General features: G+C 44.2%; 1 protein-coding gene across 4 annotated transcripts; it reads left to right on the forward strand.

Moving 5' to 3' along the window:
* Window positions 1-26: 26 nt before the first annotated feature.
* On the forward strand, window positions 27-14,221 carry LOC109907997 (minor histocompatibility antigen H13). 4 transcript variants are annotated; one of them, XM_031794182.1, is made up of 14 exons: window positions 27-1,879; window positions 2,826-2,861; window positions 3,658-3,756; window positions 4,048-4,130; window positions 4,242-4,330; window positions 4,437-4,522; window positions 4,995-5,120; window positions 5,430-5,487; window positions 5,931-6,014; window positions 6,622-6,658; window positions 6,757-6,859; window positions 6,979-7,064; window positions 12,076-12,244; window positions 12,853-14,221. In XM_031794182.1, the coding sequence occupies exons 1-13, from the start codon at window positions 1,652-1,654 to the stop codon at window positions 12,215-12,217; spliced, it is 1,257 nt and encodes a 418-aa protein (XP_031650042.1). In that variant the 5' UTR covers window positions 27-1,651; the 3' UTR covers window positions 12,218-12,244; window positions 12,853-14,221. The 4 variants fall into 4 exon arrangements, with proteins under 4 accessions (XP_031650042.1, XP_031650043.1, XP_020361927.1 ...); XM_031794183.1 differs by lacking the exon at window positions 2,826-2,861 and having other exon boundaries at window positions 1,441-1,879; window positions 12,853-14,196; XM_020506337.2 differs by lacking the exon at window positions 12,076-12,244 and having other exon boundaries at window positions 1,514-1,879.
* Window positions 14,222-17,391: the final 3,170 nt, after the last annotated feature.

Consider the following 17,391-nt stretch of genomic DNA (forward strand, 5'->3'; position numbering starts at 1 on the left):
CACATTGGGAGCATGACTAGTCCTCTGTTGTTCTCAGTCATGATCAATGATGTTTACTCTCAGGTACAGTCGGACATTGGGAGGTCGTTATTTGCAGATGATGGGGCCTTATGGAAGAGGGGAAGAAATGTGCAATACCTAGAAAGCAATTGATGAGGCAGAGCTACAGGCATTAATGTGGGGATTCAGGTTCCCTGTAGAGAAAACTCAAGACAGTGTTCTTTACCAGGAGGAAGGTGGGAGATGAGGTATGCTTGAGGTTATATGTGAGAAACTTGGAGAGGGTAAGGGCCTTCAGGTTCCTTGGGGTATACTTTGACACTAGACTGACCTGGGCAGAACACATTGAGAGGGTGGTGGGAAAGTGTAAGAAGGTGCTAAATGTGATGCGCTGTCTGACGGGGCAGGAGTAGACTATGGCAGTATAGCTTATGGTTTAGCAACCCGGACATCATTGGAAAGGCTAGGTGTCATACAGGGGCAAGGACTCAGAATATGTAGTGGGGCATTTCGGACGTCCCCAGTGTCTGCACTACAGGTGGAGATGGGGGAAATGTCATTGCAGATTAGGAGACAGCAGCTGGCAATTCATTGTTGGATCAACCTACAGGGACATGGGGTTTCTCATCCTGCAAAAGGGATTTTACAGGTATGCTGGGAACATGAGCGAAGACAGAACACATGCTTTGGGTGGGTGGGTAATATCCAGGCGAAGGAAATGGGATTGTATAGAAGGGAGTTTAGTCCAACAGTAGTTATTCCTGTGAATCCATCATGGCTACTGCCAACTCCAGTAGTTGATCTAGAAGTGTTGGAGAGACCAAAGAAAGATAGGGAGGGTGTTGATCCATCTGATTTGTTTAAGAGATGTCTGGATACTGTGTATCAGGATTTTGTGGCCATTTACACAGATGGTTCAAAATATCCAAGGACAGGATGTGCTGGGTCAGTATTTGTAGTTCAGGAATGTGGGGTGGAAGTCAGAAAACATATTACAGATCATCTGGCTGTATATACGGCGGAGCTGATGGCCATACTGTTGGGCCTTGCAGTGGGTGGAGGAAGTCAAGCCAGCCAGAGTGGTTAATTGCTCTGATTCATGTGCAGTGTTGTTGAGTCTCCAGTCATTTAGATCAACTAGCAGACAAGATCCGCTTGATGAGGTGCTACAAACCCATGGAAATATTAGACAGATGGGTATACAGATAAGATTTACTTGGGTCACAGCCCATGTGGGGGTGGAGGGGAACGAGGCAGTTGATGTACTGGCTAAACAAGCACACAGTATCAGAGGGAGAGAGAGGCTGAGATTTAGTATGAGGGAGAAGTGGATACAGGAAATTCGTTTAAAGAGTATATTGAGTAGAACGTCATTAGATATAGTCTCAAAAATATCTATATATTTTTAAGAACAGAAAACCAGTCTCTGGCCCACACTCCACTACAGTAAGCGGCGGTAATGCACCATAACGTTGGATGCCAACCGCCGATAACCCCACCGAAGAACAAGAACAAGGAAGAGGTGTTTCAATTGGCAAAGAGATAGGGAACGTGGCCTTAGCAAAAGAGAACGTTCTTAAATGAGAAACGACCAGTCTTCATAGATCGAAAACAGTATACACGTCTCCTTTGGGTTGGACAACTTGCAAACATGGCGGATGTTGATCAAGGATCGGTCTTACCCAGCGAATCTTCACCTCTCATTCTGGATGGCCTGAATTCTACCGACTCAAATGGTACCGACGCTGTCAACGCGACTGTGGCCAAGTTTGTGGCGACACCGGAGGGAACGGCACTGGCATATGGCAGCCTTGTTTTTATGGCTCTGTTGCCCATCTTCTTCGGTGCACTGCGGTCAGTCAACTGTGGCAAAAGCAAGGTAACGTTAACATTATAGCAATGTACAAGTAGCTAGCTAACTAACAGTAGCTAGGTAGTTTACGCAGCTAACAGTGGGAAGCGCTAAACTGTTGGATCCTGTTGTTGGGCCATAAACAAAGGATGCAACGATCCTCATTCAGCTGTCAAGTGTCTCGCACACAAGTCTCATGCAGCACTAGCCAGATGTCACTCACATTACACAGTCAGTCTTTCTGTTCCATATCCAGACAAGTCTGATGTAGCTAGCCAGTTAGCTAGTCATGGCTAGCTAGCTAACATCAGTAATGAATGACTGGCAGGCCTTGACTGGGGCTGCCATGAACCATATGTTAACCCGATTTGCCTGAGCGTTTGCTTGCTTAATTTACTGGTTAGATTGTTTTGTTTTTGTTGAGTGGTCAATGTTATTTTTAATCATGCCATCTAGCTAGCTGGCATGATGTTGTTCATTCATTTCAGACAGGTTGTCACTGCCTTAAGTCTTTAGTAGGTGATGGAGAGACGTGAGCAAGGGTTTAGGCGATTTTGATTTGTTTTGACATGCATTGCTTCTCAGTTAATTTCTAGCCACGCCCTAGCCTATTCTTTTCTCCGAAGCACTTCTGACACTTGCTCAATGTATAGTAGGAATATGCTAATCATTTTCACAACTACACGTGTCAAACAGCCATCACTATTGGTCTTTTAGTCAGTGGTGGAGGGAAAGGGGTGATGATGCATGACTTTTTTGTCTGTTGACATGACTGTTAACAGGCTTTTTGAGTGGTGTGAAATTAAGTAACTTTTCTGGTGGTTGTGAACTAACTGGTACCCTGCTGCAGTCCTTCCTGTGTGGTTGGTTGCTGCCTCAGCTCGACTCTTCCCTGGTGCTTACTATAGGTGACCTACTATATGTTTACTGCATACCCAGCTTATGACTTTCTGAACACTTATTTCATCCTTAGGTTGCTGGAGAAAATGGTTGCGATTATGAGTACAGAGTGAGTATTAGAACTGATACTCAGAACACGCACTGTCAGTCGACAGTATTTTTATTTAAACATATTTTTCCTCTCATACTGACACCTCATTGTTCGTGGCAATCTTCAAGATGCTTCATGACAGTGTGTCGCTATGTGTGTATGTGTATCCCATTTGTGTGTAAAATCATTTTGGTTATTAGGCACCAAGTGTCAAGGTTTGGGCCTCAGCATAGTCCTGCTTTGTGCCCAATCAATGAGGATGTGGGTCCTGTCGTGTACAGGCCAAGTCCCCTTGACCAGAATCACACTGAACAGGTTGGGTGAACTTTGAAAGGGTTCAAGGACGGTGCTATAGAAGAAACTGACACTGGAGGTGATATGTTAAAGGCCTCTATCTAGTATCAACTGGAGATGTGGTCTTTAGAATGAATCGCTCGTTCGTTGCAGTCCTGTCTTGTTACTTGCTACTCATCGCACCACAATGACCCATTTTAATTATATTCCCTGTGCAGATTAGCTAATTTCATTCAGATAGGTCACATGTTTGTGTCCCACTAGACATAAACCTAACTACTTATTTTGTGAAGAACTAGAATTAGTCTGTGATGAGATGAGGCACTAAAGGTTATGACTGTGATTTAGTAAGAGACAGGTTGATATTGATATGGTCTAGTGCTTGTACTTCTAGTGCTTTCTCTCTGAAGAGGAACTATGTTCATGCTTTTGTGTGTTTTCGAAGGTACTTAGGAAGTGTGTGTGTGTGTGTTTTGTATGCATTCTTGTCCACTCAACCCTTGTTTCTGTCTCTTCCCAGAACTCCTCAGACATGCCAGAGACCATCACAGGCAGAGATGCTGCACGGTTCCCCATAATCGCCAGCTGCACCCTCTTTGGCCTCTACCTCTTCTTCAAAGTGAGCATCATCACTCGCAACACTTCCTATGCTTTGTCTTGAATCGTTTCGTGCATTATTACATTTGAATAAGCTACTGCTTTCCCCTCCAACCTCCCACATATCGCTGTACCTCTGCTTTACCTTATCTGTGTTACTCATTGCTTGCACCCCATGCTCACATCATGCATGCTGTCCTTATTGATTCACTTTTTTCAGCTCCCTGATCAAGAGCGAGAGAGGCTAGTGGTGTTATACTGTGGAGAAGGGTGGAATTCGTAATACTAAATGAATTTGCCTCGTTTCAATCAGATTTTCTCACAAGAGTACATCAACTTGCTGCTGTCAATGTATTTCTTTGTCCTGGGGATTTTGGCACTGTCTCATACAATGAGGTGAGAGGCTTGATTTATTTCATATCACTTTATTAATTAAGATCTCCTTTCACGTTAAATGACTTGGATTGTATAGCCTGTCTCAACATAATTTCTGCCTCTCTCGATTAGTCCCTTCATGAACAGGATCTTCCCTGCTAACATTCCCATCAAGCAGTACCAGCTGCTCTTCACTCAGGGCTCAGGAGAGACCAAAGAAGGTAAGGATGAAATGGAATGAAAGAGCTAGGAACAGTAATATGGTAACTATCCTGTAAAAGCACGTATGTTTTATGAATAGCTGGATGATGACGCTCCCTCCCACAGAAATTGTCAACTATGAGTTTGACACCAAGGACATGATCTGCCTGGTCATCAGCACTGTGGTTGGGGTCTGGTACATCCTCAAGAAGGTCAGTTGAAGTTAATCTACAGCGTGTTAAAATAGTGTCATTTAAAAAAAAAAGTTTGGGGTGTAGAGGATGACTTTGTTACACTGGGTTTTCACCAACAATGAATTCGTCGTGAGAAGTTCCGGCCCCATTAGTTTTAACCGAGGGCACGCAGGGAAATGTGCGGGGGATTGTGGGAAGATGAGCGGCGAGAACCCTGCAACAGGAGCGCTAGAAGCAGTTGAGCTCTACTTTATGCAAATTTGAAGCGTTGGAGCGACGTGTTTGGTCAAAACCCAATGTTACAGTTTGTCCTCGATAAAACATTGAAGACACCAAATGGTCAGGCGTACTAACAGAGCTGTAATTGGCTGCAGAACATTTCTGCAGTGTTTCTTTCAATGCTCTCTATGGTTGGGTTCATCTCTGTCTGTCTTCTGTTTGGGTGTTGTGGATGTTTTTGTTTGATAAAGTGTTCTTTGGTTCTTCCCAGCACTGGATTGCCAACAACCTCTTTGGCCTGGCGTTCGCCCTGAATGGGGTGGAACTTCTGCACCTAAACAATGTCAGTACTGGCTGCATCCTGCTGGGGGGGCTGTTTGTCTATGATGTCTTCTGGGTAAGTCTGCCAAATAATCCCAATACTGCACTACTAGGCTACACATCAGAGGGGTATACTACACAGTGGGATCAATGAGCCAGGTAACTTGGATAAATAACCAAAAATAAGAAAGCTAAATGTAGTTTGTTTTTGGTTGTGAGTCAATTAGACCGTGCACATTTCAAGCTTAATTTGAAAAATATATATATTTAGGCAAGTTAGCTGGCTAACTCATTGATCCTGCTTTGAACTATACCCCTTAGGCCCTGCCAAAATGTTAAGCTTGGAGAATTGACTCACTTGAATAAACAACCGTTATCCCTGTAGGTGTTTGGCACCAATGTCATGGTTACCGTGGCCAAGTCGTTCGAGGCACCCATTAAGTGTGAGTCAAGGGACCTTTATTGTAAAATATCAATGCAATCTATATTTATAGACAGTATTTCATGTGTAACCTTACATTTACATAGCACCCATTAAAGAATTGTGTTAGTCTCAGACAGTTAAGTACAGTGGGGCAAAAAAGTATTTAGTCAGCCACCAATTGTGCAAGTTCTCCCACTTAAAAAGATGAGAGGCCTGTAATTTTCATCATAGGTACACTTCAACTATGACAGACAAAATGAAAAAAAAAAAAAATTCCAGAAAATTACATTGTAGGATTTTTAATGAATTGATTTGCAAATTATGGTGGAAAAGCAGCATCTATCACCCCAGTCACTGTGGAGCAACTACTGTCATCGTGTGTGTGCTCTGCTTTTGGTCTCTGTAATTAGATCACATCTGACATATGGTGACAGTTATTTCTTCCTCTTCTCTCAATCTCAGTGGTGTTTCCCCAGGACCTGTTCGAGAAGGGTCTAGGTGCCAATCAATTTGCCATGCTGGGTCTTGGAGATATTGTCATTCCAGGCAAGTCAACCTTCCCCTCACTCAGCAGTAGCTTCTAATTTTATGTATATATTGGCTTGTGACATCCACTTGAGGGCAATACTCCGGCATTACATCCACCTCCACTCTAACACTTCGCACTGAAGCTTATTTTTCCTCAAAATGTGTCCGCATGCTTCCCATCCGAAACAGTTGTGCATATATTATGACATTTTGTGACGTTATCGTCTTCGGTAAGGTTTTTTTTCGGGTTGTTGCACCGAAATTTCTAAATTAATGACACCTCAAGAAATCTCTTAGATTAGACAAACTACCTCGACTAACCTGTACTCCCGCATATTGACTTGGTACCCGCCCTGTATACATTTTCTTAAGTCTTTTTCTTGAACTGCATTGTTGGTTAAGTAAGCACTTCACGGTAAGGTCTACATATTTGATTTGAATTCAGGTTATTTTGAGGAAGTGTATACTGGCTATAACATTTCAAAATGGACAAACAGTACTATTGCTGCTTTTCTTTTTTCAAGTTAAGGTCTTTTAAGGGAGTATGCGAGCACACCATTTCGCCTAGCCGAACTGAAGCATACTGGCCCCTCTGTTAATGTGAATATTGCATTTATTTTTCCAGGTATCTTCATTGCTTTACTCCTCCGCTTTGATGTCAGGTGAGCACTAACTCTTCTCCTTCCAGATCCTCGCTCTCCCTGCCCAGTCTCGTTGTTTCCAGCTGTTTAATGTTCTCTCTGTACCCTGCCCCCTCCAGTCTGAAGAAGAACACCAGGACCTACTTCTACACCAGCTTCCTGGCCTACATCTTTGGCCTGGGTATGACCATCTGGGTCATGCACACCTTTAAACATGCCCAGGTGAACGAGGCACAGACTCCCAGTTCACACTCGTGACATGCAGTTGAAAGCGTTACCTTTATGTCGAGACTTGGCTGCTACTGACCGGGTGACTTGTCTCACTCTCTCTTCCTTCCCAGCCTGCCTTGCTGTACCTGGTCCCAGCCTGTATTGGATTCCCGGTGGTTGTAGCTCTGTTGAAAGGAGAACTGACTGAGATGTTCAGGTAATAATATAATACCTTCCCTGTTTTCCATCATGGCATTTCTTAATCAGTTCTGAGCTCATCATCAGGGGTATTGAACATTTCTCCTGTTCCACCATGCAGCACCAGATAGTAGGCTTGGGTGGTATACCATATACCTACAGTGCATTCGGAAAGTATTCAGACCACTTAACTTTTCCACATTTTGTTACTTTACTTTACATTTTTTTACTTTACACTTTACATTACTTTACATTTTACATACTTTACATTTTGTTACTTTACTTTACTCAGTACTTTGTTGAAGCACCTTTGGCAGCAATTACAGACTAAAGTCTTCTTGGGTATGATGCTACAAGCTTGGCACACCTGTATTTGGGGAGTTTCTTGCATTCGTCTCTGCAGATCCTCTCAAGCTCTGTCTGGTTGGATGGGGAGCATTGCTGCACAGATATTTTCAGGTCTCTCCAGTTGTTCGATCAGGTTCAAATCCGGGCTCTGGCTGGGCCACTCAAGGACATTCAGAGACTTGTCCCAAAGCTACGCCTATGTTGTCTTGGCTGTGTGCTTTTAGGTCATTGTCCTGTTGGAAGGTGAACCTTTGCCCCAGTCAGGTCCTGAGAGCTCTGGAGCAGGTTTCAAGGATGGCGTGCTGCAGAGATGGTTGTCTTTCTGGAAGGTTCTCCCATCTACACAGAGGAAATCTGGAGCTCTGTCAAAGTGACTACCTCCCTGACCAAGACCCTTCTCCCTCGGTTGCTCAGTTTGGCCGGGCGGCCAGCTCTAGGAAGAGTTTAAAAAAAGGCCACGGTGTTCTTCGGGTCCACTAATGCTGCAGAAATGTTTTGGTACCCTTCCCCAGATCTGTGCCTCAACACAATCCTGTCTCTGAGCTCTACGGACAATTCCTTCGATCTCATGGCTTTGTTTTTACTCTGCAATGAACGCAAGAGAAGTGACACAATTTCACCTGGTTAATATTGCCTGCTAACCTGGATTTCTTTTAGCTAAATATGCAGGTTTAAAAATATACTTCTGTGTATTGATTTTAAGAAAGTCATTGGTTCATGGTTAGGTACACATTGGAGCAACGATACGCACCACAACGATTATATGCAACGCAGGACACGCTAGATAAACTAGTAATATCATCAACCATGTGTAGTTATCTAGTGATTATGATTGATTGATTGTTTTTTATAAGATAAGTTTAATGCTAGCTAGCAACTTACCTTGGCTTATTGCATTCGCGTAACAGGCAGTCTCCTCGTGGAGTGCAAACCAGAAACCGTGGATTGATGGCAGCATTCGCGTGAAACTGAAAGTGCGAACCACTGCTAATCAGGGCAAGGTGACCGGAAACATGACCAAATACAAACAGTGTAGCTATTCCCTCCGCAAGGCAATCAAACAAGCTAAGCGTCAGTATAGAGACAAAGTAGAATATCAATTCAACGGCTCAGACACAAGAGGTTTGTGGCAGGGTCTACAGTCAATCACGGATTACAAAAAGAAAACCAGCCCCGCCATGGACCAGGATGTCTTGCTCCCAGGCAGACTAAATCACTTTTTTGCCCTCTGAGGACAATACAGTGCCACTGACACGGCCCGCAACCAAAACATGCGGACTCTCCTTCACTGCAGCCGACGTGAGGAAAACATTTAAACGTGTTAACCCTCGCAAGGCTGCAGGCCCAGACGGCATCCCCAGCCGCGCCCTCAGAGCATGCGCAGACCAGCTGGCTGGTGTGTTTACGGACATATTCAATCAATCCTTATCCCAGTCTGCTGTTCCCACATGCTTCAAGAGGGCCACCATTGTTCCTGTTCTCAAGAAAGCTAAGGTAACTGAGCTAAACGACTACCGCCCCGTAGCACTCACTTCCGTCATCATGAAGTGCTTTGAGAGACTAGTCAAGGACCATATCACCTACACCCTACCTGACACCCTAGACCCACTCCAATTTGCTTACCGCCCAAATAGGTCCCCAGACGATGCAATCTCAACCACACTGCACACTGCCCTAACCCATCTGGACAAGAGGAATACCTATGTGAGAACTACAGCAGAAATGAAATGAACTATGTTCATCGACTACAGCTCGGCATTTAACACCATAGTGCCCTCCAAGCTCGTCATCAAGCTCGAGACCCTGGGTCTCGACCCCGCCCTGTGTAACTGTGTACCTGACTTCCTGACGGGCCGCCCCCAGGTGGTGAGGGTAGGCAACAACATCTCCACCCCACTGATCCTCAACACTGGGGCCCCACAAGGGTGCGTTCTGAGCCCTCTCCTGTACTCCCTGTTCACCCACGACTGCGTGGCCACGCACGCCTCCAACTCAATCATCAAGTTTGCGGACGACACAACAGTGGTAGGCTTGATTACCAACAACGACGAGACGGCCTACAGGGAGGAGGTGAGGGCCCTCGGTGTGTGGTGTCAGGAAAATAACCTGACACCTCACACTCAACGTCAACAAAACTAAGGAGATGATTGTGGACTTTAGGAAACAGCAGAGGGAACACCCCCCTATCCACATCGATGGAACAGTAGTGGAGAGGGAAGTAAGTTTTAAGTTCCTCGGCGTACACATCACAGACAGACTGAATTGGTCCACCCACACAGACAGCATCGTGAAGAAGGCGCAGCAGCGCCTCTTCAACCTCAGGAGGCTGAAAAAAATTTGGCTTGTCACCAAAAGCACTCAGACTTCTACAGATGCACAATCGAGAGCATCCTGTCGGGCTGTATCACCACCTGGTACGGCAACTGCTCCGCCCACAACCGTAAGGCTCTCCAGAGGGTAGTGAGGTCTGCACAACGCATCACCGGGGGCAAACTACCTGCCCTCCAGGACACCTACACCACCCGATGTTACAGGAAGGCCATAAAGATCATCAAGGACAACAACCACCCGAGCCACTGCCTGTTCACCCCGCTATCATCCAGAAGGCGAGGGCAGTACAGGTGCATCAAAGCTGGGACCGAGAGACTGAAAAACAGCTTCTATCTCAAGGCCATCAAACTGTTAACCAGCCACCACTAACATTGAGTGGCTGCTGCCAACACACTGACTCAACTCCAGCCACTTTAATAATGGGAATTGATGGGAAATTATGTAAAATATATCACTAGCCACTTTAAACAATGCTACCTAATATAATGTTTACATACCCTACATTATTCATCTCATATGTATACGTATATACAGTACTCTATCATCTACTGCATCTTTATGTAATACATGTATCACTAGCCACTTTAACTATGCCACTTTGTTTACATACTCATCTCACATCTACTGTATCTTGCCTATGCCGCTCTGTACCATCACTCATTCATATATCTTTATGTACATATTCTTTATCCCCTTACACTTGTGTCTATAAGGTAGTAGTTTTGGAATTGTTAGCTAGATTACTTGTTGGTTATTACTGCATTGTCGGAACTAGAAGCACAAGCATTTCACTACACTCGCATTAACATCTGCTAACCATGTGTACGTGACAAATAACATTTGATTTGATTTGAATCAGGTGGTTAGAGCGTTTGACTAGTTAACTGTAAGGTTGCGAGTTCAAACCCCCGAGTTGACAAGGTACAAATCTGTCGTTCTGCCCCTGAACAGGCAGTTAACCCACTGTTCCCAGGCCGTCATTGAAAATAAGAATGTGTTCTTAACTGACTTGCCTAGTTAAATAAAGATTAAATAAAGGTGTAAAAAAAATACCGATTTCTGATTGTTATGAAAACTTGAAATCGGCCCTAATTTAACAGCCATTCCGATTAATCGGCCGACCTCTGTGGATAGAGAGCCAGTACTGTTCTTCCTTGAGACAAACATTTGTCAAAACGCTTGTAAATGTCGTAACTCACCAAAATTACATTCTGTAGCTCCTACCTATATATGTATAACTTTATGATCAGGATTCCTTGTCTTTGCATTTCATTTTTGTTTGGGCTTGTTAGCACATTTAGCTAGCAACCTCCATGGAAGTTCGATATTACATGTTCTAATTTTGTTAGTGTTCTGGTAATAGATGCCCAATTTATTTGTCTTTTTTTGGGGCGCCCCCTTGTTTACTATACCGGTAATACTGTAAATCCTAGGGTGAGAGGACTGTATGACAATCTGGATACCGCTCAACCCTACCAATTATTGCTATTGGTGTCTTTAAAAAAAAAATATATATATATATATATAAGTAGTTGGTTGCCTTTCTCTTAATCTTGACATTTGTGCCTCCAAGATTATTCAGCATGGAAACGTCATTTTACTTATATTTAAAACAAAAGTATATCTTCACTCATCATATAAACCTTTGCCACCTATTGCGCTCCCCTCCTCCAGACTCAACGATTATTGACATGAGTACAATGATTTCTATATCATTCTTCCACCTAGTGCTGCTTGGAGTATTATGTGTGAATGGCTCTATCATTCACCTACTCATCCATGCATACACTACTGGATCAGGCCTTGGTCTCCCTAGACTGTAATCCCAGCACGGTGACTTGGGCTGTGGCGGCTCTGACTGCTACTAGCCTTAATGACAGCAGAGGTTAGACATCCAGCTGGGGCAAGCACCTGCACAGTGGCTGGCCTGGGTAGGGGAGGGAGAGGACACATTCCCCAAACCTCTCCTGACAGAAATATCACCTCTGCCTCGCTTGTTATTCGCCATGGTAAAAACAAAGCCATGACCTTGGGGTGGGACAAAGTATGTGGAGAGAGGGTAAGAGACCTGGGTGTCAGCTGGCTGTGCCAAGGCTTGGTGCTAACTGCTAACCTTCCTCCTGGTCATTGTACTTTGACTGGTTCCCATCTGTCACACTGCTGGCATTTCTGACTAGACACTCATTCTTTGTTCACTTCTGTGTTCAGTCTTGCAAAGCACTTCATCTCTTCATTTTCAGCACCTTTGTAGAGCTGTGAATTCACTTTGGCATACTAGTCTTTTCTCTCTGTGTTTCTCTGCTGTACAACTCACTGGCCATCCTACTCCTCTTCCTCTTCTTCCTGCTCAGCTATGAGTCCTCAGAGGAGGTGTTGCCACACACACCCCGGCTCACACACTACCCCACCGTGTCAGGCTCTCCCGCCAGCCTGGCTAACTCAATGCAGAGCTCCTCCTCGCCACGCCGGCGACGCAACAACCCACCTATGTAGTGACCAGATCACCTCTCACCCGGGCAGGTACGCCCCATGTCTCCCCCACCCTGCCCTGACATCACCCTGCCCTGACATGACTCTGTCATCAACCCTGGCTTGCCTGGCGTTCAGTGTCCTTCCCTCTGTTTCTCTCTCCTACTCTGACCATCAACACCAGTGCTCTGTGGACGGGCCTCTGGCACTGGCAGATGCAATCTCTCTCTCCTTTGAACGAAATGTCAATATCAGGCTTTTCCTGAGAAGTGACCTCGGTCCAGGGAATGGTTCAACTCAGGCCCAGGTTCACTAAACTATCTGGGCCAAACCCAACCTTTTTTTTTTTTTTTTTTCTGAAGCATTGCTCATAAGTTACTTTGGCTGAGTATGATTCAGATGCCCCACTAGTCATGTCCAGTCATTCTCCAGGCCTGCAACTCACCCACATCTTTTTGTTGTGTTTGTTGGAGTCCCAGGCCTGCTTTGGATTCATCACTCCCATTGGTGTATTTATTTGGTATCAACATAAAACACGTTTATTTTCAGTAATCATACAGTTGTCTGCAGTGCATTGTGAAATCTCCAAGTTGTTAGTTATCATTTGTCTCCTTTAATTGAAAACATTTTCTTTCTATTCTTTTCTACCACTCTGACAGGTACGAGGAAGTCTCTCCGGAAGATGCTGCAGCGAAGGAAGAGACCACAGAGGCTGAGAAAAAAGATAAATGAGGACAAAGTTTCCACAAGCTCGTCCATCACTGGCTGCCACCACATTTCACATCAGCCCACCTCTCTACATGTTTCCCATGTGCCGTGCTGTACTTGGAAATGGCTCATTTATTACGTAACTGTTTTGACATTGGGATATTTTGAAGTTCAAAAGTGGTTTATTACACACATTGTACAACAGTTTATCCAGTGTCTGTTTCTTCTATATTTTTTTGTTTTATTTGAAAGGCCAGAATTTTTAAATGGAATAAGTGTTGTTGTTTAGGGGAGGGGAGGGGAGAGGGAGGGGTTCTGCGATATCACAGGAAGCTGAATTTTTTTTAAATATTTTTTTATTTTGTCCAAACATTTTTCTCTCCCAGCCTGATTTATTTGCAATGATTGTCTAGTTTGATCTCTGTACCAAGTCTGTTCTTGGTTTATGCCTTTGTCATAGAGAATGTGAAGTATAATAGGATGGTGTTAGGGACGCGGGAGATGAGTTTACCATTGTGTCATACACGCTTTACATGGACGTTAACCTTTGACATGGAACTCGACCGTTGCTATCTATATGAATGGCACCTGGCTTCTCTGGTCTGGAAGTATTTGGCTTCAACAAAGACATCTAACTATGTACTACTGTACTAGTCTCAATGTATAATTGTGCCAATTTAGTCATGTGTGTAATTACATGGTACCTGACATATTAGTCAGTATAGTGGTAATAATAGCTCAGAGTTCAGATCATAGCATTAAGAAGTAACTGAACTTGGGAAATCGATCATGTTTTGATATTTTTATGCACATTTGCTATGACACTACTATTTACTTGAGTCATACTCTGTCATATCAAATCAGAGAAGTCTGTTATATGGAAACTATATTTGGTATTGTAGTTAGAGGTCCCATGCAGTGACTGAAATGTACCTGCAGGTGGAGACAGTGTCAAAAGAACCATGTCTCGTCAGAGAGGAGACCAAAGGACCAAATCATTCCTCCTCTTGCTTTAGGTTCTAACTGCTTTAATAAGGTATGTTCTTTCTGGCCTTTTGCAGTTTGGCACCGTGTGTTTCAGCTTCAGAAAGACAAGGGAGAAGCTTTTTCTTTTTAGGCCTTTAAGATTGAGCAGTTTTGGTAAAGATCATGTCCACATCCTACCTGGTGAAGTTATCATTTTAAGAAATGTACTTTTTCTCTTCTTTTTTTCCCTCCTATTGTACTTGTGCAAGTCAAAGTTTATGAGCCTGTGTTCAGGAGCCGATATCTATTTTGTTTGCAATAAATGTGGGCGTATATCACCGTAGAGAACCATAACCAATGTGTGGGTCTTTTTCTTTACCCTAGTTGTACTGATGTTGACACACCCACACCTGGCTTATTGTGGTTAATTAACTGGTGATTATAAATACTATTGATAATACTATAATCAGAACCCAATATGTAAGCTGTCAGTGAAACAAACCAGTTTACTGCATTCTCATCTGCAGGAGAGGCAGAGTGTAGTACACATCTGATGGAAAAAGTAAGAGGAAGGAGACTAGGATGATACGTCATACAGGTTCCGGTGTTTCTCATGGAAGTCCAGCCCCTGAAGCTCTGCCTGTGTCTTTGAGTCTCTGTTCCGTCCACAGTATACAGCTGCTGGTGAAGGGCGACTAGCTGATTAGCAGGGGAACAAGCCTCTCAACTGTTGTTCTGAGCTGAGAGGAACTACCTGCAGTCTGTCCGCCCAACCTGTTAGTCTGAGAAGGACTGGAACAGACCATCAACAAGAATGACGTTAAACAAACCACATTTGATCAAGGTGACAGTCTAGATTTCAGACATTGTGCTCCACTGAACTTGAACGTGACCTATACATATATTTGTTTTTTGTTAGCACAGGACAGTGCTGCTTGGGTGGTAAAACTGCTGCAGAACCTGTTCAAACTCCTCCTCTCATGTCCATCCATAGTTCAGGTGAAAGCAGACAGACTGGCAGACTGATCAAGAGATATGCAGATAGACAAACAAGCTGACAGGTATCTGGCGAGGTGGATAGTGAGGAGGTGTAAAGGAATGACCAGGATGTCCCTCCTACAGCAGTGTTAGAGGATAAGTGGTCTCAAGGGATCGTGTGATTGAGTGTAGATTGCAAAGATGCCACAAGGGGGTGTAGTAGTTCACTTCAACTGAACAGTGATCTCAACGAGCATTGTTGGTGAACACTGAGTTGACTGGTTTTGGAGAGATAGTTGGGGAACACTGAGGAGAGAGGTTTGGGAGAGATAGTTGGGGAACACTGAGGAGAGAGGTTTGGGAGAGATAGTTGGGGAACACTGAGGAGAGAGGTTTGGGAGAGAGGTTTCAGCCCCCCCCCCCCCCCACCATGGCTATGCATTCAACGAATACTACGTTAAACTTGGTGACACACTGGCTACTTGAGTGGAGACAGTCTGGCAGCCAGGTGATACTGACAGAGAGAGAGATGAAGAGTCTGAGGAAAATACCTATTGTCTCCTCTCTCACACGTCCAGCCGTTTGCTACTAAAACATGACAACTATATCTGACATTCATCACCTCGGTGTCTGTGAGGGGGAAGTTCTTTAGGAATCACAATGACCTCTGTGGACAGACAAGACAACTGGAATTAGCATATTACCTGTAGATAGGAAATGTGGATGTATTATCATCGTCGAGCACATAATAAACACTTTATAACACAGCCTCTTTCTCCCACCTCAGGCAGGATACTGGATACTGAAGACATACAGTAGACTCTCATTGATAGAAGATGAGTTCAAATGTTTTATCACACTTGCCCATGAAAAGAAAATGGTTTTGGCCCTTTGACCAGGTTGACCTCTTTTAGACCATGTTCTATAGCCAGTTAGATTAGCCTTCCTTCAGTTAATATCTGACTGGTCTGGGGGGGAGACTTCCTCTGGTGTTCATGGGTCTCTGCCCTGCTGTGTTTGCTTAGTCCCGGGATGCAACTCAGTTCCCAGCATTCACTTTGCACCAGTTCACAGTGTCATGACAACAGGCAAACCATGCCCCTTGGGCCGGTGGCGCTACGGTGAGACTGAAGCCACTACAGAGAGGTAAAGAAGAGCCAACAGGCCTGAACGTTGGGGCCAGGGGACAAAAGAACAAAAACTTACAAATACACATACACACTTAGCTAGAGAGACATGTAACACTAGCTAGCTGTGGTCTTGTGGTAGGTCCTTAGCAACAATCAGTGGTGGAAAAAGTATCCAATTGTGATACTTGAGTCAAATTAAAGATACCTAATAGAACATTTCTCAAGTACAAGTGAAAGTCATCTAGTATAATACTACTTCAGCAAAAGTCTAAAAGTATTTTCTTTTAAATATACTTAATTCAGTATCAAAAGTAAAAGTATAAATCGTTTCAAATTCCTTATATTAAGCAATCCAGACGGCACCCTTTATGGACAGCCAGGGGCACACTCCAACACTCAGACATCATTTACAAGTGAGGCATGTGTTTAGTGAGTCCACCAGATCAGAGGCAGTAGGGATGACCAGGGATGTTCTCTTGATAAGTGTGTGAATTGGACCATTTTCCTGTCCTGCTAAGCATTCAAAATGTAACAAGTACTTTTGAGTGTCAGGGGAAATTATTTTCATTAGGAATGTAGTGAAGTAAAAGTAGTCAAAAATATAAATAGTGAAGTACAGATACCCCAAAAAACTACTTAAGTAGTACTTTAAAGTATTTTTTCTGAATTACTTTAGACCACTGGCAACAATGCACTATACCTGGTGTGCGTGTGTGCGTGCGTGTGGGGGACAGTTGAATGGGAGAATAATGCAGGCAGGATAGAGGGCTGGATGTTAATGGGGGGTTCAAAGCTGGAACATCTGCAGATCTCTTTCTCTTTCTTCCTTTTTCCTTTCTTCTTGTCTTGCTGTATCTTCTCCTCTTAGGAGCTCTGTAGTGGAGCTGTTTCCAGGCAGTCTTTACTGCCCCGTCCCCCCGTCCCCGTCCCCTATGCAGGTGTGCTTCTGGGGGGGCCACTGGGAGGGAGAGGGACCATACCCTCTGGCCGTGTCATGCCCCCTGAAACAAGCCCGTGTATTAGCCCCAGCCCGTCGTCAGGGTGTTGCCTAGTGACTTGGTCTCTCCCTCTCTTGACAACCTCATTTTTATCTGTTCTGATCCCGCCCCACACCGGCACCGCCCCACCCTCTACCCCTCTGCTGCTAGCTGACCACTGAGACTGGAGCCACATAAGGGAGGTCTACCGCCCCCTCAAGTGTTAAAGCTATAGTCAATATGTTTGCAGCACTGGGTTGTTTTTTTTTCTCAACATTTTACTTTACAGTTACTGGCTATGTTCAACATTCATCCTTTGCAGTTGTCCCGTAAGATAATCATTTGTGTTTTTAATCTCTAATTTATAGCCCCACATCTGGTACGTTCAGTAAGAAAAAAGAACAAACTCATACAATGCTTTTGAACAGTCTGTGCTCAG

This window comes from Oncorhynchus kisutch, linkage group LG17, assembly GCF_002021735.2.
Source record: "Oncorhynchus kisutch isolate 150728-3 linkage group LG17, Okis_V2, whole genome shotgun sequence".
In the NCBI taxonomy this organism is placed as follows: domain Eukaryota; kingdom Metazoa; phylum Chordata; class Actinopteri; order Salmoniformes; family Salmonidae; genus Oncorhynchus; species Oncorhynchus kisutch.